The sequence below is a fragment of the Manis pentadactyla genome, chromosome 8 (genome assembly GCF_030020395.1).
Source record: "Manis pentadactyla isolate mManPen7 chromosome 8, mManPen7.hap1, whole genome shotgun sequence".
Classification (NCBI taxonomy): domain Eukaryota; kingdom Metazoa; phylum Chordata; class Mammalia; order Pholidota; family Manidae; genus Manis; species Manis pentadactyla.
This window is the reverse complement of record NC_080026.1, coordinates 91,017,493-91,040,884: the sequence shown is the minus strand read 5'-3', so window position 1 is coordinate 91,040,884 and position 23,392 is coordinate 91,017,493. Positions and strand designations below refer to the sequence as shown.

General features: G+C 39.0%; 1 protein-coding gene across 6 annotated transcripts in view; it reads right to left on the bottom strand.

The window, feature by feature from the left end:
• VPS26A (VPS26 retromer complex component A) overlaps positions 1 to 23,392 on the bottom strand; it is a 183,307-nt gene that overhangs the window by 28,543 nt on the left and 131,372 nt on the right. For 3 of the 6 annotated variants that reach the window (XM_036924000.2, XM_036923997.2, XM_036923995.2), the window contains exon 1: positions 4,959 to 5,285. In XM_036924000.2, the coding sequence (XP_036779895.2) occupies positions 4,959 to 5,060 (102 nt within the window). In that variant the 5' untranslated portion in view covers positions 5,061 to 5,285. The other 3 variants (XM_057505930.1, XM_036923996.2, XM_036923999.2) reach the window with 3 other exon arrangements.

The following is a 23,392-nucleotide window of genomic DNA, read 5'->3' as shown; positions in this document are numbered from 1 at the left end:
CAATTTAATTAACTATGACTCTACCTATGACCTACTGATAAGCAGACTGCCAATCTATGAGTTCACAAGGAAATATGAACTTACATCAAATTCTGCATCAAAACTAAACAAATTTAGTATTTAGTACAACTACATACATACAGTTAATACTGTACTCTTAAAAACTTGTAGAGGATAAATTCATGTTGTGTGTTTTTTACCACAATTTTTAAGAGACAAAAAGAAAACTAAAGTTTAAACAGGCTATAATTTCAATTATTTCCATAACTAACCACTACAAATAAATACTAACATATACCAGAAATCTAAAAAATTAACTAACTACTGGATTTGAAAAATTACCTTTAGTTATACTTCCATGAGTCTTTCATTACAGCAGAACTGATAAATTCAAATTACTTATACAAATCCAAATGAATTACTACAATGTACTACCTAACTGTAAAATCTGCTATACAGGTCTGAACAGAATGTGTTAATACATTGTGTAAGCACTTGGAATAACTGGCTCTAATGGAAGAGACAAATGAAATTTCTGTGAATTTTTCCAAAGAATACATTCAAGCCTTGTTCTGTGAATCTTGAATATGACAGAAATATAAGGGACAAAGATCAATTGCTCATGGATGCCAAAACACATTTGTTGGTAATAAATAGAATCCATTAGCAATTCCGATATCAGAAATAGTTGTGGATTATTTTTGTCATTAATGAAAGCTAGCTTATAGTCTTTTTTGCAAATGTATATAGAGAATAGTCTCCTATCATGTCATCCTACATCCTTCCTTACTCTGCCCTACAGAACCTATATTATGTGGTCTCGTACAAACATAAATCTGATTATATCATTCTCTGTTTGAAATCCTTCAATGGGCTGGTGGAAGTATAAAAGAACTACTTTAGAAAACATTCGCTGATACAGTTAAAGATACACATTTACCATGCCCCAGCAATTACACCTCTATCTACCCTAAAAAGAAATTCTTCCACAGATGCACCAGGAGACAAATAAAAGAATATTCATAACATCATTGTTCATAATAGCCCCAAACAGGAAACAATCCAAATATCCATCAAGATGAGAAGGGACATATAAATTTTAGTTTGTATTCATAGAGCAGGCAATGGAATGAGACATAACTACACACAAGGACGATCTCACATTCACAATGCTTAAAGAGGACAAAGACACAAAAAGCATGCATACTGTATGATTCTATGTCCTAAAAAGTCAAAAATATGTAACACACATTATAGCATTAAAAGTCAGAAAGTGGTTGGAAGAAAGCACAAAAGGACCTTCTGGGGCAATATTCTGTTTTTATCTGAGCACTTAATACATGAGTGTGTTCACTTTGTGAAAATTCATCAAGCTAAACACTTGTGCACTTTTCTATAGCTAATGTTTACTTCAATGAAATGTTAAACACATATACAAGCACACAGCATGTCCTGCATTACCTGGCTCTATCTATCTCTTCAGCTACAACAACCTCAAATGATCCAGCTTAATCAAATTTGCCAGTCTCCTTGTTCTAAACCAAGTATCCTTAACCTAATTCAACCTTTGAGTCTCAGTTTCACTCATCTCTGTGAAGAGGCCTTCCCTAACTTCCTAATAAAAACTGGATTCCCCAGATTCAGGTCTCACAACACCATAAAGTTTTACTTCATCATTCATTATAATTTGTGAGCTTCTTTCATATCTGACTCCCTGACTGAACTGTAAACTCCAAGAACAGATACCTTATTTATCCTCTGCTCATCACTAAAGACACGCTGGCTAGGGGCAATGCATAGCATTTTGTAGAGGGCATTCAAATACCTGTTGGATGTGATAAATCAATTTTGATTAAAACACATAATGTCCTAATAATTCTAAAAATGGATACACAAAAGAAATGAGCTGAAATCTGGAATATCTGTTAAGTCTTGCCCTCCTCCAGGAAATTAGCATCGGTGCAGTAACAAAGTCTAGGGCAAGGAACTTAGGCCTGAGTCTCAGTTCTGTCCTCAGGTAGCACAGAAACAACAGGAAAGCTAATGTTCCTTCTATGGCTATGTAGGTCACAGGATAATACTAGGATCAAAGAAGATAGTGTTTTCCTAAATTCTGAGCTTGCTGCTTTGTTTTTATTAATCCTATATGAACAAAAGGATTATAATTTCAAGAAATCAATTAAAAGAATTGCCAGCTTAGTACTTTTGACATACTCCAAAAACATAAACAGCAAGTTTTCCTTTTGACAAGATGTTTTAATCTTTCCTGGCAATATTACAAATGACAAACTCAATATTAACCAGAAAATTAATCAGAAAAGTGATCTGAGCTGACTCAGAATGAAAAACATCAATGACAGGTCACATGCACTGTCCCTTCCTAGTTAGCTTTCTTTCATACCCCAAGTTTTAAACTTAAAACTTGTTCAGCATTTTCTCCTAAGGGCTACAGATACGAAAATGTATAGCAGCTGAAAATCAGCCAGCTGTTAATTTATTAATTAACAACTATGTGCAAAGCACTGTATCAGCAAGGGGTGGGGGCTGCTGTGGAAGGAGCAATTAGGAGAGAAGACAACAGCCTCCTTCTAGTTATAAAATAGAAGCAGGAAAATAATTTTTACTTTTCTTATTTCCCCCTACTTTATACTTTCCAAAGCTGCTTCCAGGAAAAATAAGATTTGAAAAACCATCAAAACTGTTTTACAGATAAAAGGAAAAGTATGGTAACTTTTTCTACATACCTACTTAACACATAGAGCTGAATGTGGGATTTGAAAGCTGATATTAAAAAGTCAAAGATAAAATAACAAAATCAAAATTGCCACTAATTGAAATGGTGTAAAATAGACTTAAGAATCTTAAAAACTTCACATTAACATTATAATTAAACAGCACTTATTTTTGACACGATATATTAAAATTTTTAATTCCTATGCATTAAAAAGATGTAAAAACTATGTATTATCCTCTATTATCTTCTGTATGCATGGAGTACTTCATAACTAAAAATTAAAAGTAGACCTACTTTTCAACTCAGAAGGTATTTTTTAAAAGCCTGGTATAGCATATGAAGAAGAGTACTAGGTTAATAAGCTATAACACTTTAACGAGATTAAAGTTAATGACATCATGGGAATTTAGCAGTAGGTTAACATCCACTGTTTTACATGAGGAAACACTAAAAATAAACCAGCCTTAATAAAAGCTTCCAGAAAATCGTGAGTGTCTTATATTTAACAAGCAGACAACAGGGAGAAAAAATACTTGAAATATTTCTCTTCTTTGATTTCCTTCTAAAAGGAGTTGGAAAAAAAGATTCTCTACCCAAAGTCTTGCTTTTGAAGTTTTTATTTCAAGATGTGCACCTTGTCATTTCAAACAAAAAGTCATGAAATGAAACCCTTTTTAAATTATTCACCATCAAATTATAATACTTCTGATATGTAAAGAAAAATACAGAAGGGTCAGAATAGTGAAGACTGGAAGGAGATGGAATAAACATTGTATAAAAGATTAGGATACTTTACAAAGATTTTCAGAAGCAATACTAGGCAATATTAGACAATACATAAGTTAAAACTCTTAGATAACCTTTAAATAACTAGATTACAATATACATGACTATTAAAACATTACAGCAATTGTTTTTAGTTTTCTAATCATGGCCTAAACCTATTTTTTTCATACAGTTTCAAAACTCAATATTGAGCATTACCATATAGCGAAGACAACAAACTTTTTAGCCATCACTGAAGAAATTTCACTACCCCAAGTGGATATAAAGAAATGCAACTCAAGGTGAGGCAGAAGGGAAGCTCTAAAAATTTATTCACTTAGCCCATACACAAGCAATGAAACAGCAAATTTTCATACATATATTACATGTGCCCAGTTTAGTGTTATAAGGCTTTACGATTTAGTTTGACGAGTAATTTGAAAATGAAAATAAATTGCTCTTAAACATAATTCAAAAGCTTATTAAAAGAAGTCATTTTAAATGTAAGCAAAATAATTGGAGGGCCTTTTAATAAAAGTTGTTTGCAAATTACATTCACTTAAAGAAGCCTTCCCTAGCTGCTAGACTAGAGTTAGGGTCCCCCAGTACTTACTTCTTGGTGCTTGTCACAACTGTAATTTCCACGTTAAACAAGTAAGTATACAATTAAATGTTTATCTCCCTCTAGATTGTAAGCTAGAAGAAAACAAGGCTGTTTCAGTCTTGATCACAGCCCCTGAGCACACCTAAGTAATTACTTGCTGAAGGAAAGAAGAAAAAGGTTCCAGGTTTAATAATGAACCTGTCTTTACTTTTTAAAAATAATTAAGCAACATGATTTCCGACTTTAAAATGTATTTATTCAAACTTTTTTTTTAATACACATAGATTCACCTTTACCCGAAAGTGTCAAATTAGTTTATTGAACCGGTGAGCGCTGGGAAAGCAGTATAAGAGCACAGAGTAGGCGCTCAACATGTTTGCCAAATGAAACGAACGTTACAGTAAAATGAACCAAATTAGATCTAATCTATAGGAGAGTGCAAACGCACACAAAGTTAACCGCCATCGTGCTTCCCACTGCGGTTAGAGTACTCTGATTTCCCAGGCCATCCCCACATCCCAAATCGTTAAGTTTCTAGAAATGGCTTGGGGAAGGAAATAACAGTCAATGCGTAAACCAGCTGGCACGAAACCAGTGTCTTCTGAGTTAAAGACGTCCCGGTTCCTACGTCCTTTTCTTTTTCTCCCGTTCTACAAGTGTGCACATCAAGGCTGAACTGGGGTCAATCGCATAATGTCACCACATCCATGCAAAAACAAAATCACGGAGTTTATCAAGCGCGTGACACACTGGAAAAGAGTGACCAAGTCGCCCGAGTCCGAAGCTGGGAAACTCCCGGGTCACCCCACCTGGAGGGAAGCGAGGCTGCCCGGAAGGAGCGCGAGGACCCGCTACCTTGGAAGGGGAGGCGGCGCCGAGCCCCCGCAGAGGCAGGGTCCGAGTACCCAGCCAGGGCGCCCACGGCCGGTCGAGGAACGCCGGCAGAGGTTCCGACATGGCAGAGAGCGCGCCGCCGCCCGTAGGTGCCGGGGCCTCCCCGGGCACCGGGAAAAGGCGGCGCCGCCCGCTCTCCGACCCCACGGCGGCCAGACAGGCCCAACCCGGCTCGCCTGGCCCCTTCTGCAGCTCCCCGCAACCCCTTCCGCGACGCCGGGTCAGCCGTTGGCCTTCCCGCTGGCGCTCCTTGTTGAGGGCTGGCGCCCGGCGCGCGGGCCGACACGCACTCACCATTGTCAGCGCCGCCGCCGCCGCCGCCGCCGCGTCCCCTCCCACTTCACTCCTCTTCCCTCCGGAGAACTCCTGGCCACGGCTCCCTCCCTCAGCGCCCGTCACGTGACCCCGGACCGCCGGCTGCACGTGACCCCTCCCTTCCTCTCCTCCCCTACCCCTGACCAGCCCTTCCCGGCCTCTTGTCCCGCCCCACCAGCAAGCCCGGCCCTCCCAGGAGAGGCCATTTGGGGGCGGGGCCTCGTGCTCCACCCAGCGGTGGGGCGGGGCCAGCGAGTGGCGTAGATGGGTGGGCCTGGGTATACGTGGGCACCTCCCGCTGCGTTCAGCCTCGCGCCGCCCCGTTCGCGTACCCGCGGCTTTGCCGCCCCTAGTTCCTCTTCCCGGTGTTAGTCTCAGTAGCCTGAAAAGGAGGAAGGAAAGAAGGGTTTGTTCGGGAGGTGCTCTCAGTGGGTGGGTTACTTCGCCAAAAGCCCAGGCGGAGGAGAGCTGTTATCGAGGCCGTGCTTCCTCAGGCCTCGCAAAGTACGTACTCTCAATCCAGAGATGAGGCATTCTTCCACTTTTCCTGAAGCTACCCTGCCGCTATCCCTCTGAGCTTCTGGATTTTGAGAATTTGTTAGCTTTGTCGCCTCTGAAGAGACGACCAATAGTAAAATATGTTAAGAGTGCTACATCCGTTGCTTCGTAAAATACATGGACAGCTCACGAGCCAGCCACCCGAGCTGTAGAAGGCTCACAGTGGTACCGCCCTGCCAACCCCTGAGGGGTCAGGGCCTCCCTGAAAAAGTCCGGTGCCCCTGCTAAAGAGCCCCCTGGCTTTAACCGCATCCTAATCCCTGTAGCGTAAGCCTGAAGGCCCTCCAGATGAATGGAATGCTGTTTTGGGATTTCAAAACTTGGTGTTGAACCAGCGCAGTGCGCTCTATACAACCAAGCCAGAATAAAGTGACACTCGGAATGCTCCATAATTTATCCAACGGTAACAAAACAAAATCACTCTTGTCAGATAGGGCCATAAAGTAAGTCTCAAATTTAAGAGGCTTGAAACTAACCACAACATAGTTGAACTAAAAATAACAAAAAGCCCTAAAAAAATCTGCAACTATTTGCAACATAATTCTAAATCTGTGTCAGAGAATACATCAGTGGAAATAGAATAAATACAGCTGACTCTTGAACAAAGGAGTAGGGGTGTTAGGGGCCCTGAACCCACAGAGTCTAAAGTCCATGTATAAATTTGACTCCTAAAAATTTTACTAATAGCCTACTGTTGGCCAGAAGCCTTACTGATAATGGACTACACATCGTATATATGTATCCTACACTATATTCTTACAATAAAGTAAGCTAGAGAAAAAGTGTTTTGAAGGTTGTTGTATATCTCCAAAAAATTTATTGAAAAAACTTGTCTGCTTATAAGTGGACCCGCACAGTTCAAACCCATGTTGTTGAAAGGTTAACTGTAGTGTTAAAAATATAATTGCTTAGGGATAAATTTAACAGAAGATGTTTAAGACTTCTACACTGAAAACTACAAAACACTGCTGAGAGAGCTTAAAGAACACCTAAATAAACAGAGAAATATACCATTTCACGGATTGGAAATCTCAATATTGTCAAGATGTCAGTTTTCCCCAAATTGAGCTATAGGTTCAACTCAATACTAATAAAAATCATAGCATTTTTTTTTGGTAGAAATGGATTAACAATTCAAAATTTTATGTGGAAATACAAAAAATTAGAACAAAACATTCTTGAAAAAGAACTAAGAGTAACTACATTCCTTCAAGGCTTACAATACAGCTATTATCGAGACGATGAGGTATTCCATTTAGACATATAACTCAATGAAACAGAACAAAAAGTTCAGAAATAGATCCGTAATTATATAGTCAATAGATTTTTTTTTTTGTAGATAATTATTTTAGACAATAGATTTTTGATAAAAGCACCAAAGCAATTTAATGGAGAAAGGAAATTATTTTCAACAAATGGTGCAGGAACCATGTGGACACATATAAGCCCCCAAGACCTACCTCACATTATTTGCAAAAGTTGAGATGGATCGCGTACCTAAATGTAAAAGCCAAAGTTCTCAGGTCATCCAAAAATGCTAAGAAAATAAATGGACAAGCTACAGACTGGAAGAAAATATTGCAGTTAATATATCTGATACAGGACTTGTATCCAAAACACTTAATAAGTTGCAACCCAATAATAAGATAAAATCCCTGAAAAACTGGCCAAAGTCTTGACATTTAACAAAGGGAGGTATGCTGATGGCCCATAAGGATGTGAAAAAAGTGATGTTATTAATCATCAGGGAAATGCAAATCAAAACTACAGTGAGATAACCACACACCCACAACAATGGCTAACACTGAAAATACTGACAATACCAAATGTTGGCATAAATATAGAGATACTAAACTTTAACATACTGCTGACAGAAGGGGAAAATGGCACAACCATTTTGGAAAATGGTGTGGTAGTTTCTTATTGAATATAACTCTACCCTACCCAGCAATTCCACTTTAGGTATGTTCACAAAAGGACTTGTAGATGAATATTAATAGCACTTTATTTAAAAAACAGGTGTCCATTAGCAGGAAAAAGGATATTCTGTGGTCTATTCATATTAAGCAATAGAAAGGGACAAACTGCTGATATACAGAATAACATGAATGGATTTCAAAATTATTATGTTAGCATTAGCAAATTAGGTAAACTAAAGAGTTATGTATTGTGTGATTCGATTACTATGACATTATGGAACACTTAAATCTAACCAATATTGGCAAAAATAAGAAACAATGGTTGCTTCTAGGAGATGGGATTGACTAAGAGGATATAAGGAAGGTTTTTAAGGTTGATGGCAGCATTCTGTATCTTGATAGAGGTGTGGGTTAAATAAATATATGATCTTGTCAAAACTGATAAAATTGTCTACTTAAGACTTGCACATTTCATTGTATATAAATTGTATCTCAATAAAAAAAGAGGGAACAGTGAGATAAAACTGTAAGTATGGGTATATTTAAGAAAGGAACTATCTATTGTGAAAGAAACATTGGCATTTACAATGGTAACTCAGAAAAGGAAGTGACTACCGTGATTACAGCTGTACTGGCTGAAGTTTTTAAGCAGAATATATTGTATTTGGTGTGTGAGGTTAAGAGAAAAAATTGTGTTTTTATACTTATGGGGCATATATTAAATTAGATTTTCATTTTTTCATTATTTTGGTATATTTGTATTTATTCTCTTCCCTTAGCTTTGGCTATCAACTGCATATAACTGCCCCTTGACCCTGTCGTAGTTATTTTTTTTTTTTTTTGATAATTATTTTTTAATTGAAGGGTAGTTGACGCACAGTATTACATGACATTAGTTTCAAGTGTACAACACAGTGATGAAACATTTATATACATAATTCTAGGTTCCAGCTATCACCCTACCAAGCTGTTACAATATCTTGACTATATTCCTTTTGCTATACATTACATCCCGGTTACTTATTTATTTTACCATTGGAAGTCTGTCTTTTTTTTTTTTTTTTTTTTTTTTTTGTGAGGGCATCCCTCATATTTATTGATCAAATGGTTGTTAACAACAATAAAATTCTGTATAGGGGAGTCAATGCTCAATGCACAGTCATTAATCCACCTCAACCCTAATTTTCGTCAGTCTCCAATCTTCTGAGGCATAACAAACAAGTTCTTACATGGAGAACAAATTCTTACATAATGAATAAGTTACATAGTGAACAGTACAAGGGCAGTCATCACAGAAACTTTCGGTTTTGCTCATGCATTATGAACTATAAACAATCAGTTCAAATATGAATACTCATTTGGTTTTTATACTTGATTTATATGTGGATACCACATTTCTCTTTTTATTATTATTATTTTTAATAAAATGCTGAAGTGGTAGGTAGATACAAGATAAAGGTAGAAAACATAGTTTAGTGTTGTAAGAGAGCAAATGTAGATGATCAGGTGTGTGCCTGTAGACTATGTGTTAATCCAAGCTAGACAAGGGCAATAAAACATCCACATATGCAGAAGATTTCTCTCAGAACAGGGGGGGTGAGGTTCTAAGCCTCACCTCTGTTGATCCCCAATTTCTCACCTGATGACCCCCCTGCGACTGTGCCTGTCTTAGGTTGTTCCTCCCTTGAGGAATCTTACCCGTCTCTGGCTAACCAGTCATCTTCCAGGGCCATACAGGGAAATGTTAAGTTGGTAAGTGAGAGAGAAGCCTTATTGTTTGAAATGGTTAGCTTTTTATTTCTTTGCATATTTATGCCCTGTGGCTTCTATGCCCAGCATTTGTCTTGAGGTATCTTTACCACTTGGAAGAATTATGATACTCGGTAAATTTGATATGAGGCACGAATTCTATTTAAGGGTTGTAATTAGGAAGGAAGAAGAAAAGCTAGGGCGGAGCCAACATGGCGGCGTGAGTAGGACAGTGGGAATCTCCTCCCAAAAACGTATATACTTTTGAAAATACAACAAACACAACTAGCCCTAAAAGAGAGACCAGAAGACGCAGGACAGTGGCCAGACTGCAGCTACACCAGCGAGAACCCAGCGACTGGTGAAAGGGGTAAGATACAAGCCCCGGCCCTGCGGGACGCGAGCGCCCCTCCCCCCAGCTCCCGGCGGGAGAACAATAGGCAGAGCGGGAGGGAGACGGAGCCAAGGACTGCCGAACACCCAGCCCCAGCCATCCGGGCCAGAGCGCAGACACAGTATATGCCCAGGGGGCCCTGGATACTGGGAGAACAGGGAGTAAGACCTCTGAGCGGGTGCTGAAGCTGATGCCCCTGTGACAAAGAAAAGCGGGGGCTTTTTGAAAGTCTTAAAGGGACAGGGACTTAACAGCTTGACGGAAACAACCCAGGTCACAGTACAGCAGCTGGAAATTACAGGGAAAACCGGGTGCACTAACCCCCTGGGCAACAGCTCTGAGACCCCTCACGGAGGCAAACAGTCAAGCAGCCCCCCCATCCATCACCCCACCAGGCGCTGCGAAAGCAGAGAAGCAGCCTGAGACAAATTCCGCCCACAGAAAGGGAAATTTCTCCCTCCCGGCCAGGCAAGACACAAAGACCCACTCTACACGCAATTACCCAACACAAGCCACTAGGGGTCGCAGTTGCCCCAGTAAAGAAAGGCCAGTAGTAAGTGAAAATTTTGGCCCTCCCAGCTGACAGTCAATAGCACCTGTCAACATGAAAAGGCAAAAAAATATGATCCAGACAAGACTAACCCAGACAGCTTCGGCATCTGCTACATCTTCCCCTGAGAAGGAATCTGGGGAGATAGATTTAGCCAGTCTACCTGAAAAAGAATTCAAAACAAAAGTCATAACCATGCTGATGGACTTGCAGAGAAATATACAAGAACTAAGGAAGGAGAATTCAGAAATAAAACAAGCTCTGGAAGGACTTCAAAACAGAATGGACGAGATGCAAGAGACCATTAATGGACTAGAAAACAGAGAACAGGAACGCAGAGAAGCTGATGCAGAGAGAGATAAAAGGATCTCCAGGAATGAAAGAATTTTAAGAGAGCTGAGTGATCAATATAAAAGAAATAATATAAGAATCATAGGCATTCCAGAAGAAGTAGAGAGAGAAAAGGGGATAGAAAATGTCTTTGCAGAAATAATTGCTGAAAATTTCCCCAAATTAGGGGAAGAAATGGCCTCTCAGACCACAGAGGTACACAGAACTCCCATGACAAGGGATCCAAGGAGGGCAACACCAAGACACATAATAATTAAAATGGCAAAGATCAAAGACAAGGACAAAGTATTACAAGCAGCCAGAGAGAAAAAAAAGGTTACCTACAAAGGAAAACCCATCAGGCTATCATCAGACTTCTCAACAGAAACCCTACAGGCCAGAAGAGAATGGCATGATATACTTAATGCAATGAAACAGAAGGGCCTCGAACCAAGACTACTGTATCCAGCACGAATATCATTTAAATATGAAGGAGGGATTAAACAATTCCCAGACAAGCAAAAGTTGAGGGAATTTGCCTCCCACAAACCACCTCTACAGGGCATCCTACAGGGACTGCTCTAGATGGGAGCACTCCTAAAAAGAGCACACAACAAAACACCCAACATATGAAGAAGGGAGGAGGAGGAATAAGAAGGGAGAGAAATAAAGAATCATCAGATTGTGTTTATAATAGCTCAACAAGCGAGTTAAGTTAGACAGTAAGACAGTAAAGAAGCTAACCCTAAACCTTTGGTAACCACAAACTCAAAGCCTGCAATGGCAATAAATTCATACCTTTCAATAATCACCCTAAATGTAAATGGACTGAATGCACCAATCAAAAGACACAGAGTAATAGAATGGATAAAAAAGCAAGATCCATCCATATGCTGCTTACAAGAGACTCACCTCAAACCCAAAGACGCGCACAGACTTAAAGTCAAGGGATGGAAAAAGATATTTCAAGCAAACAACAGAGAGAAGAAAGCAGGTGTTGCAATTCTGGTATCAGACAAAACAGACTTCAAAATAAAGAAAGTAACAAAAGACAAAGAAGGACATTACATAATGATAAAGGGCTCAGTCCATCAAGAGGATATAACCATTATAAATATATATGCACCCAATACAGGAGCACCAACATACCTGAAACAAATATTAACAGAACTAAAGGAGGAAATAGAATGCAATGCATTCATTCTAGGAGATTTCAACACACCACTCACTCCAAAGGACAGATCCACCAGACAGAAAATAAGTAAGGACACAGAGGCACTGAACAACACACTAGAACAGATGGACCTAATAGACACCTACAGAACTCTACATCCAAAAGCAACAGGATACACGTTCTTCTCAAGTGCACATGGAACATTCTCCAGAATAGACCACATACTAGGACACAAAAAGAGCCTCAGTAAATTCCAAAAGATTGAAATCCTACCAACCAACTTTTCAGACCACAAAGGCATTAAACTAGAAATAAACAGTTCAAAGAAAGCAAAAAGGCTCACAAACACATGGAGGCTAAACAACACGCTCCTAAATAATCAATGGATCAATGACCAAATCAAAATGGAGATCCAGCAATATATGGAAACAAATGACAACAACAACACTAAGCCCCAACTTCTGTGGGACACAGCAAAAGCAGTCTTAAGAGGAAAGTATATAGCACTCCAAGCATATTTAAAAAAGGAAGAGCAATCCCAAATGAACGGTCTAATGTCACAACTATCAAAATTGGAAAAAGAAGAACAAATGAGGCCTAAGGTTAGCAGAAGGAGGGACATAATAAAGATCAGAGAAGAAATAAATAAAATTGAGAAGAATAAAACAATAGCAAAAATCAATGAAACCAAGAGCTGGTTCTTTGAGAAAATAAACAAAATAGATAAGCCTCTAGCCAGACTTATTAAGAGGAAAAGAGAGTCAACACAAATCAACAGTATCAGAAATGAGAAAGGAAAAATCACAACAGATCCCGCAGAAATACAAAGAATTATTAGAGACTACTATGAAAACCTATATGCTAACAAGCTGGGAAACCTAGGAGAAATGGACAACTTCCTAGAAAAATACAACCTTCCAAGACTGACCCAAAAAGAAACAGAAAATCTAAACAGACCAATTACCAGCAACGAAATTGAAGCAGTAATCAAAAAACTACCAAAGAACAAAACCCCCGGGCCAGATGGATTTACCTCGGAATTTTATCAGACATACAGGGAAGACATAATACCCATTCTCCTTAAAGTTTTCCAAGAAATAGAAGAGGAGGGGATACTCCCAAACTCATTCTATGAAGCTAACATCACCCTAATACCAAAACCAGGCAAAGACACCACCAAAAAAGAAAACTACAGACCAATATCCCTGATGAACGTAGACGCAAAAATACTCAACAAAATTTTAGCAAACCGAATTCAAAAATACATCAAAACCATCGTACACCATGACCAAGTGGGATTCATCCCAGGGATGCAAGGATGGCACAACATTCGAAAGTCCATCAATATCATCCACCACATCAACAAAAAGAAAGACAAAAACCACATGATCATCTCCATAGATGCTGAAAAAGCATTTGACAAAGTTCAACATCCATTCATGATAAAAACTCTCAGCAAAATGGGAATAGAGGGCAACTACCTCAACATAATAAAGGCCATCTATGAAAAACCCACAGCCAACATTATATTGAATAGCGAGAAGCTGAAAGCATTTCCGCTGAGATCGGGAACTAGACAGGGATGCCCACTCTCCCCACTGTTATTTAACATTGTACTAGAGGTCCTAGCCACGGCAATCAGACAAAACAAAAAAATACAAGGAATCCAGATTGGCAAAGAAGAAGTCAAACTGTCACTATTTGCAGATGACATGATACTGTACATAAAAAACCCTAAAGACTCCACCCCAGAACTACTAGAACTGATATCGGAATACAGCAAAGTTGCAGGATACAAAATCAACACACAGAAATCTGTGGCTTTCCTATATACCAACAATGAACCAACAGAAAGAGAAATCAGGAAAACAACTCCATTCACAATTGCATCAAAAAAAATAAAATACCTAGGAATAAACCTAACCAAAGAAGTGAAAGACTTATATTCTGAAAACTACAAGTCACTCTTAAAAGAAATTAAAGGGGACACTAACAGATGGAAACGCATCCCATGCTCATGGCTAGGAAGAATTAATATCGTCAAAATGGCCATCCTGCCCAAAGCAATATACAGATTTGATGCAATCCCTATGAAACTACCAGCAACATTCTTCAATGAACTGGATCAAATAATTCAAAAATTCATATGGAACCACCAAAGACCCCGAATAGCCAAAGCAATCCTGAGAAAGAAGAATAAAGTAGGGGGGATCTCACTCCCCAACTTCAAGCTCTATTATAAAGCCATAGTAATCAAGACAATTTGGTACTGGCACAAGAACAGAGCCACAGACCAATGGAACAGACTAGACAATCCAGACATTAACCCAGACATATATGGTCAATTAATATTTGATAAAGGAGCCATGGACATACAATGGCGAAATGACAGTCTCTTCAACAGATGGTGCTGGCAAAACTGGACAGCTACATGTAGGAGAATGAAACTGGACCATCGTCTAACCCCATATACAAAAGTAAACTCAAAATGGATCAAAGACCTGAATGTAAGTCATGAAACCATTAAACTCTTGGAAGAAAACATAGGCAAAAACCTCTTAGACATAAACATGAGTGAACTCTTCTTGAACTTATCTCCCCGGGCAAGGAAAACAACAGCAAAAATGAACAAGTGGGACTATATTAAGCTGAAAAGCTTCTGTACAGCAAAAGACACCATCAATAGAACAAAAAGAAACCCTACAGTATGGGAGAATATCTTTGAAAATGACACATCCGATAAAGGCTTGACGTCCAGAATATATAAAGAGCTCACACGCCTCAACAAACAAAAAACAAATAACCCAATTAAAAAATGGGCAAAGGAACTGAACAGACGGTTCTCCAAAAAAGAAATACAGATGGCCAACAGACACATGAAAAGATGCTCCACATCGCTAATTAACAGAGAAATGCAAATTAAAACTACAATGAGGTATCACCTCACACCAGTAAGGATGGCTGCCATCCAAAAGACAAACAACAACAAATGTTGGCGAGGCTGTGGAGAAAGGGGAACCCTCCTACACTGCTGGTGGGAATGTAAACTTGTTCAACCATTGTGGAAAGCAGTATGGAGGTACATCAAAATGCTCAAAACAGACTTACCATTTGACCCAGGAATTGCACTCCTAGGAATTTACCCTAAGAATGCAGCAATCAAGTATGAGAAAGATCAGTGCACCCCTATGTTTATCGCAGCACTATTTACAATAGCCAAGAATTGGAAGCAACCTAAATGTCCATCGATAGATGAATGGATAAAGAAGAAGTGGTACATATACACAATGGAATACTACTCAGCCATAAGAAAAGGGCAAATCCAAGCATTTGCAGCAACATGGATGGAGCTGGAGGGTATTTTGCTCAGTGAAACAAGCCAAGCAGAGAAAGAGAAATACCAAATGATTTCACTCATCTGTGGAGTATAAGAACAAAGGAAAAACTGAAGGAACAAAACAGCAGCAGAATCACAGAACTCAAGAATGGACTAACAGGTACCAAAGGGAAAGGGACTGGGGAGGATGGGTGGGTAGGGAGGGATAAGGGGGGGAGAAGTAGGGGGGTATTAAGATTAGCATCCATAGCGGGGTGGAAGAAAGGGGAGGGCTGTACAACACAGAGAAGACAAGTAGTGATTCTACAACAGGTTGCTACGCTGATGGACAGTGACTGTAAAGGAGTATATAGGGGGGACCTGGTATAGGGGAGAGCCTAGTAAACAAAGTATTCGTCATGTAAGTGTAGATTATTGATTAAAAAAAAAAATGCAGTTCCTATGTGGTGACCTCTAATGAGTTCTACACAATGATATAAAGGACATATAAAAGTGTAGGCAAAGGGTCTGTTTGTGTTTATACAGAGGATCAAAGCCTAATTTGGCTACCCCGAAAATGAACTAAGAAACGATATGAAAGAGAACTTCCAACATCAGCACTCTCGGGAAGACTCATGCCAGAAGATGATCATCAAAAAACCCCAACAAAGATCCACGCACTGCTACAGCTGTAGATGCACTCATCCCACCAGCTCCTGGACTTGCCATGGGAATGAAGGAGATATCTAAGCTGGCCTGTGCATACAGTAAAACAACAAATTTGACTGGATCTATACTGTTGGAACTCAACCAAGAATTAGGAGAAGTGCAAATTGTAGCACTCCAAAATCTTACAACTACAGACTATTTACTGTTAAAAGAACATATGGGATGTGAACAGTGCCCAGGAATGGGTTGTTTTAATTTGTCTGATTTTTCTCAAACTATTCAAATTCAGTTAGATAATAACCATCATATCATTGATAAGTTTTCACAAATGCCTAGGGTGCCTAACTGGTTTTCTTGGTTTCACTGGAGATGGCTGGTAATTACAGGTATGCTTTGGTTATGTAACTATACTCCTATTATGTTAATGTGTGTGCGCAATTTAAGTAGTAGCTTAAAATCTATACATGCTGAAGTTACTCTACAAGAAGATATGTCAAAGAAATAATCAATCTTCCCATGTTTTCTCCCGCCTGCTACTTCTATAGCTTTTCTTCTTCCTTCCTAATTACAATGAATTCTTAAATAGAATTCGTGCCTCATATCAAATTTACCGAGTATCATAACTCCTCCAAGTGGTAAAGATACCTCAAGACAAATGCTGGGCATAGAAGCCACAGGGCATAAATATGCAAAGAAATAAAAAGCTAACCATTTCAAACAATAAGGCTTCTCTCTCACTTACCAACTTAACATTTCCCTGTATGGCCCCGGAAGATGACTGGTTAGCCAGAGACGGGTAAGATTCCTCAAGGGAGGAACAACCTAAGACAGGCACAGTCGCAGGGGGGTCATCAGGTGAGAAATTGGGGATCAACAGAGGTGAGGCTTAGAACCTCACCCCCCCTGTTCTGAGAGAAATCTTCTGCATATGTGGATGTTTTATTGCCCTTGTCTAGCTTGGATTAACACATAGTCTACAGGCACACACCTGATCATCTACATTTGCTCTCTTACAACACTAAACTATGTTTTCTACCTTTATGTTGTATCTACCTACCACTTCAGCATTTTATTAAAAATAAAAATAATAAAGAGAGAAATGTGGTATCCACATATAAATCAAGTATAAAAATCAAATGTGTATTCATATTTGAACTGACTGTTTATAGTTCATAATGCATGAGCAAAACCGAAAGTTTCTGTGATGACTGCCCTTGTACTGTTCACCATGTAACTTATTCACTATGTAAGAATTTGTTTTCCATGTAAGAACTTGTTCGTTATGCTTCAGAAGATTGGAGACTGACGAAAATTAGGCTTGGGGTGGATTAATGATTGTGCATTGAGCATTGACTCCCCTATACAGAATTTTATTGTTGTTAACAACCATTTGATCAATAAATATGAGAGATGCCCTAACAACAACAACCAAGAAAAAGTACACACTTCCAATTGTAAAATAAATAAGCAACTGGGATGTAATGTATAGCATAAGGAATATAGTCAAAATATTGTAACAACTTGGTATGGTGATAGCTGGTACTTAGAATTATCATGTATATAAATGTTGAATCACTGTGTTGTACACCTGAAACTAATGTAATGTAATACTGTGTGTCAACTACCCTTCAATAAAAAATAATTATCTAAAAAAAAAAAAAGAAAAGCTATAGAAGTAGCAGGCGGAAGAAAACATGGGAAGATTGATTATTTCTTTGACATATCTTCTTGTAGAGTAACTTCAGCATGTATAGGTTTTAAGCTACTACTTAAATTGCGCACACACATTAACATAATAGGAGTATAGTTACATAACCAAAGCATATCTGTAATTACCAGCCATCTCCAGTGAAACCAAGAAAACCAGTTAGGCACCTTAGGCATTTGTGAAAACTTATCTATGATATTGTGGATATTGTCCAACTGAACTTGAACAGTCTGAGAGAAATCAGACAAATTAAAACAACCCATTCCTGGTGAATGTTCACATCCCTTATGTTCTTTTAACAGTAAATAGTCTGTAGTTGTAAGATTTTGGAGCGCTACAGTTTGCACTTCTAATTCTTGGTTGAGTTCCAACAGTATAGATCCAGTCAAATTTGTTGTTTTACTGTATGCACAGGCCAGCTTAGATATCTCCTTCATTCCCATGGCAAGTCCAGGAGCTGGTGGGATGAGTGCATCTACAGCTGTAGCAGTGCGTGGATCTTTGTTGGGGTTTTTTGATGATCATCTTCTAGCATGAGTCTTCCAGAGAGTGCTGATGTTGGAAGTTCTCTTTCATATCATATCTTAGTTCATTTTCGGGGTAGCCCAATTAGGCTTTGATCTTCTGTATAAACGCAAACAGACCCTTTGTCTACACTTTTATATACCCTTTATACCCTTGTGTAGAACTCAATGGAGGTTACCACACAGGAACTGCCCTTTTTTGTTTTGTTTTGTTTTTGGTATCACTAATCTACACTTACATGACGAATATTATGTTTACTAGGCTCTCCCCTATACCAGGTCTCCCCTATAAACCCCTTTACAGTCACTGTCCATCAGCATAGCAAAATGTTGTAGAATCACTACTTGCCTTCTCTGTGTTGTACAGCCCTCCCTTTTCTCCTACCCCCCATGCATGTTAATCTTAATACCCCCCTACTTCTCCCCCCCTTATCCCTCCCTACCCACCCATCCTCCCCAGTCCCTTTCCCTTTGGTACCTGTTAGTCCATTCTTGAGTTCTGTGATTCTGGTGCTGTTTTGTTCCTTCAGTTTTTCCTTTGTTCTTATATTCCACAGATAAGTGAAATCATTTGGTATTTCTCTTTCTCCACTTGGCTTGTTTCACTGAGCATAATACCCTCCAGCTCCATCCATGTTGCTGCAAACGATTGGATTTGCCCTTTTCTTATGGCTGAGTAGTGTTCCACTGTGTATATGTACCATGTCTTCTTTATCCATTCATCTATCGATGGACATTTAGGTTGCTTCCAATTCTTGGCTATTGTAAATAGTGCTGCGACAAAGATAGGGGTGCACTGATCTTTCTCATACTTGATTGCTGCATTCTTAGGGTAAATTCCTAGGAGTGCAATTCCTGGGTCAAATGGTAAGTCTGTTTTGAGCATTTTGATGTACCTCCATACTGCTTTCCACAATGGTTGAACTAACTTACATTCCCACCAGCAGTGTAGGAGGGTTCCCCTTTCTCCACAGCCTCGCCAACATTTGTTGTTGTTTGTCTTTTGGATGTCAGCCATCCTTACTGGTGTGAGGTGATACCTCATTGTAGTTTTAATTTGCATTTCTCTGTTAATTAGCGATGTGGAGCATCTTTTCATGTGTCTGTTGGCCATCTGTATTTCTTTTTTGGAGAACCGTCTGTTCAGTTCCTCTGCCCATTTTTTAATTGGGTTATTTGTTTTTTGTTTGTTGAGGCGTGTGAGCTCTTTATATATTCTGGACGTCAAGCCTTTATCGGATGTGTCATTTTCAAAGATATTCTCCCATACTGTAGGGATCCTTTTTGTTCTATTGATGGTGTCTTTTGCTGTACAGAAGCTTTTCAGCTTAATATAGTCCCACTTACTCATTTTTGCTTTTGTTTTCCTTGCCCGGGGAGATATGTTCAAGAAGAGTTCACTCATGTTTATGTCTAAGAGGTTTTTGCCTATGTTTTCTTCCAAGAGTTAAATGGTTTCATGACTTACATTCAGGTCTTTGATCCATTTTGAGTTTACTTTTGTATATGGGGTTAGACAATGGTCCAGTTTCATTCTCCTACATGTAGCTGTCCAGTTTTGCCAGCACCGCCTGTTGAAGAGACTGTCATTTCGCCATTGTATGTCCATGGCTCCTTTATGAAATATTAATTGACCATATATGTCTGGGTTAATGTCTGGATTCTCTAGTCTGTTGCATTGGTCTGTGGCTCTGTTCTTGTGCCAGTACCAAATTGTCTTGATTACTATGGCTTTATAGTAGAGCTTGAAGTTGGGGAGTGAGATCCCCCTTACTTTATTCTTCTTTCTCAGGATTGCTTTGGCTATTCGGGGTCTTTGGTGTTTCCATATGAATTTTTGAATTATTTGTTCCAGTTCATTGAAGAATGTTGCTGGTAGTTTCATAGGGATTGCATCAAATCTGTATATTGCTTTGGACAGGATGGCCATTTTGACAATATTAATTATTCCTAGCCACGAGCATGGGATGAGTTTCTATCTGTTAGTGTCCCCTTTAATTTCTCTTAAGAGTGACTTGTAGTTTTCAGAGTATAAGTCTTTCACTTCTTTGGTTAGGTTTATTCCTAGGTTTTTTTTTTTTTTGATGCAATTGTGAATGGAGTTGTTTTCCTGATTTCTCTTTCTGTTGGTTCATTGTTAGTGTATAGGAAAGCCACAGATTTCTGTGTGTTGATTTTGTATCCTGCAGCTTTGCTGTATTCTGATATCAGTTCTAGTAGTTTTGGGGTGGAGTCTTTAGGGTTTTTTATGTACAGTATCATGTCATCTGCAAATAGTGACAGTTTAACTTCTTCTTTACCAATCTGGATTCCTTGTATTTCTTTGTTTTGTCTGATTGCCGTGGCTAGGACCTCCAGTACTATGTTAAATAACAGTGGAGAGAGTGGGCATCCCTGTCTAGTTCCCGATCTCAGAGGAAATGCTTTCAGCTTCTCGCTGTTCAATATAATGTTGGCTGTGGGTTTATCATAGATGGCCTTTATTATGTTGAGGTAGTTGCCCTCTATTCCCATTTTGCTGAGAGTTTTTATCATGAATGGATGTTGAACTTTGTCAAATGCTTTTTCAGCATCTATGGAGATGATCATGTGGTTTTTGTCTTTCTTTTTGTTGATGTGGTGGATGATGTTGATGGACTTTCGAATGTTGTACCATCCTTGCATCCCTGGGATGAATCCCATTTGGTCATGGTGTATGATCCTTTTGATGTATTTTTGAATTCGGTTTGCTAAAATTTTGTTGAGTATTTTTGCATCTACGTTCATCAGGGATATTGGTCTGTAGTTTTCTTTTATGGTGGGGTCTTTGCCTGGTTTTGGTATTAGGGTGATGTTTGCTTCATAGAATAAGTTTGGGAGTATCCCCTCCTCCTCTATTTTTGGAAAACTTTAAGGAGAATGGGTATTATGTTTCCCCTGTATGTCTGATAAAATTCCGAGGTAAATCCATCTGGCCCAGGGGTTTTGTTCTTTGGTAGTTTTTTGATTACCGCTTCAATTTCGTTGCTGGTAATTGGTCTGTTTAGATTTTCTGTTTCTTTCTGGGTCAGTCTTGGAAGGTTGTATTTTTCTAGGCAGTTGTCCATTTCTCCTAGGTTTCCCAGCTTGTTAGCATATAGGTTTTCATAGTATTCTCTAATAATTCTTTGTATTTCTGTGGGGTCCGTCGTGATTTTTCCTTTCTCATTTCTGATAGTGTTGATTTGTGTTGACTCTCTTTTCTTCTTAATAAGTCTGGCTAGAGGCTTATCTATTTTGTTTATTTTCTCAAAGAACCAGCTCTTGGTTTCATTGATTTTTGCTATTGTTTTATTCTTCTCAATTTTATTTATTTCTTCTCTGATCTTTATTATGTCCCTCCTTCTGCTGACCTTAGGCTTCATCTGTTCTTCTTTTTCCAATTTAGATAATTGTGACATTAGACCATTCATTTGGGATTGCTCTTCCTTTTTTAAATATGCTTGGATTGCTATATACTTTCCTCTTAAGACTGCTTTTGCTGCGTCCCACAGAAGTTGGGGCTTAGTGTTGTTGTTGTCATTTGTTTCCATATATTGCTGGATTTCCATTTTGATTTGGTCATTGATCCATTGATTATTTAGGAGCGTGTTGTTAAGCCTCCATGTGTTTGTGAGCCTTTTTGCTTTCTTTGTACAGTTTATTTCTAGTTTTATGCCTTTGTGGTCTGAAAAGTTGGTTGGTAGGATTTCAATCTTTTGGAATTTTCTGAGGCTCTTTTTGTGGCCTAGTATGTGGTCTATTCTGGAGAATGTTCCATGTGCACTTGAGAAGAATGTATATCCTGCTGCTTTTGGATGTAGAGTTCTATAGATGTCTATTAGGTCCATCTGCTCTACTTTGTTGTTCAATGCTTCCGTGTCCTTACTTATTTTCTGCCCAGTGGATCTATCCTTTGGGGTGAGTGGTGTGTTGAAGTCTCCTAGAATGAATGCATTGCAGTCTATATCCCCCTTTAGTTCTGTTAGTATTTGTTTCACATATGCTGGTGCTCCCGTGTTTTGTGCATATATATTTAGAATGGTTATATCCTCTTGTTTGACTGAGCCCTGTATCATTATGTAGTGTCCTTCTTTATCTCTTGTTACTTTCTTTGTTTTGAAGTCTATTTTGTCTGATATTAGTACTGCAACCCCTGCTTTCTTCTCACTGTTGTTTGCTTGAAATATGTTTTTCCATCCCTTGACTTTTAGTCTGTACATGTCTTTGGGTTTGAGGTGAGTTTCTTGTAAGCAGCATATAGATGGGTCTTGCTTTTTTATCCGTTCTGTTACTCTGTGTCTTTTGATTGGTGCATTCAACCCATTAACATTTAGGGTGACTATTGAAAGATATGTACTTATTGCCATTGCAGGCTTTAAATTCGTGGTTACCAAAGGTTCAAGGTTAGCCTCTTTAGTATCTTACTGCCTAACTTGGCTCGCTTATTGAGCTGTTATATACACTGTCTGGAGATTCTTTTCTTCTCTCCCTTCTTGTTCCTCCTCCTCGATTCTTCATATGTTGGGTGTTTTGTGCTGTGCTCTTTCTAGGAGTGCTCCCATCTAGAGCAGTCCCTGTAAGATGTTCTGTAGAGGTGGTTTGTGGAAAGCAAATTCCCTCAGCTTTTGTTTGTCTGGGAATTGTTTAATCCCACCATCATATTTGAATGATAGTCGTGCTGGATACAGTATCCTTGGTTCAAGGCCCTTCTGTTTCATTGTATTAAATATATCATGCCATTCTCTTCTGGCCTGTAGGGTTTCTGTTGAGAAGTCTGATGTTAGCCTGATGGGTTTCCCTTTATAGGTGACCTTTTTCTCTCTAGCTGCCTTTAACACTCTTTCCTTGTCCTTGATCTTTGCCATTTTAATTATTATGTGTCTTGGTGTTGTCCTTCTTGGATCCTTTTTGTTGGGGGTTCTGTGTATTTCCGTGGTCTGTTCGATTATTTCCTCCCCCAGTTTGGGGAAGTTTTCAGCAATTATTTCTTCTAGGATACTTTCCATCTCTTTTCCTCTCTCTTCTTCTTCTGGGACCCCTATAATACGGATATTGTTCCTTTTGGATTGGTCACACAGTTCTCTTAATATTGTTTCATTCCTGGAGATCCTTTTGTCTCTCTCTATGTCAGCTTCTATGCGTTCCTGTTCTCTGGTTTCAATTCCATCAATGGCCTCTTGCATCCTATC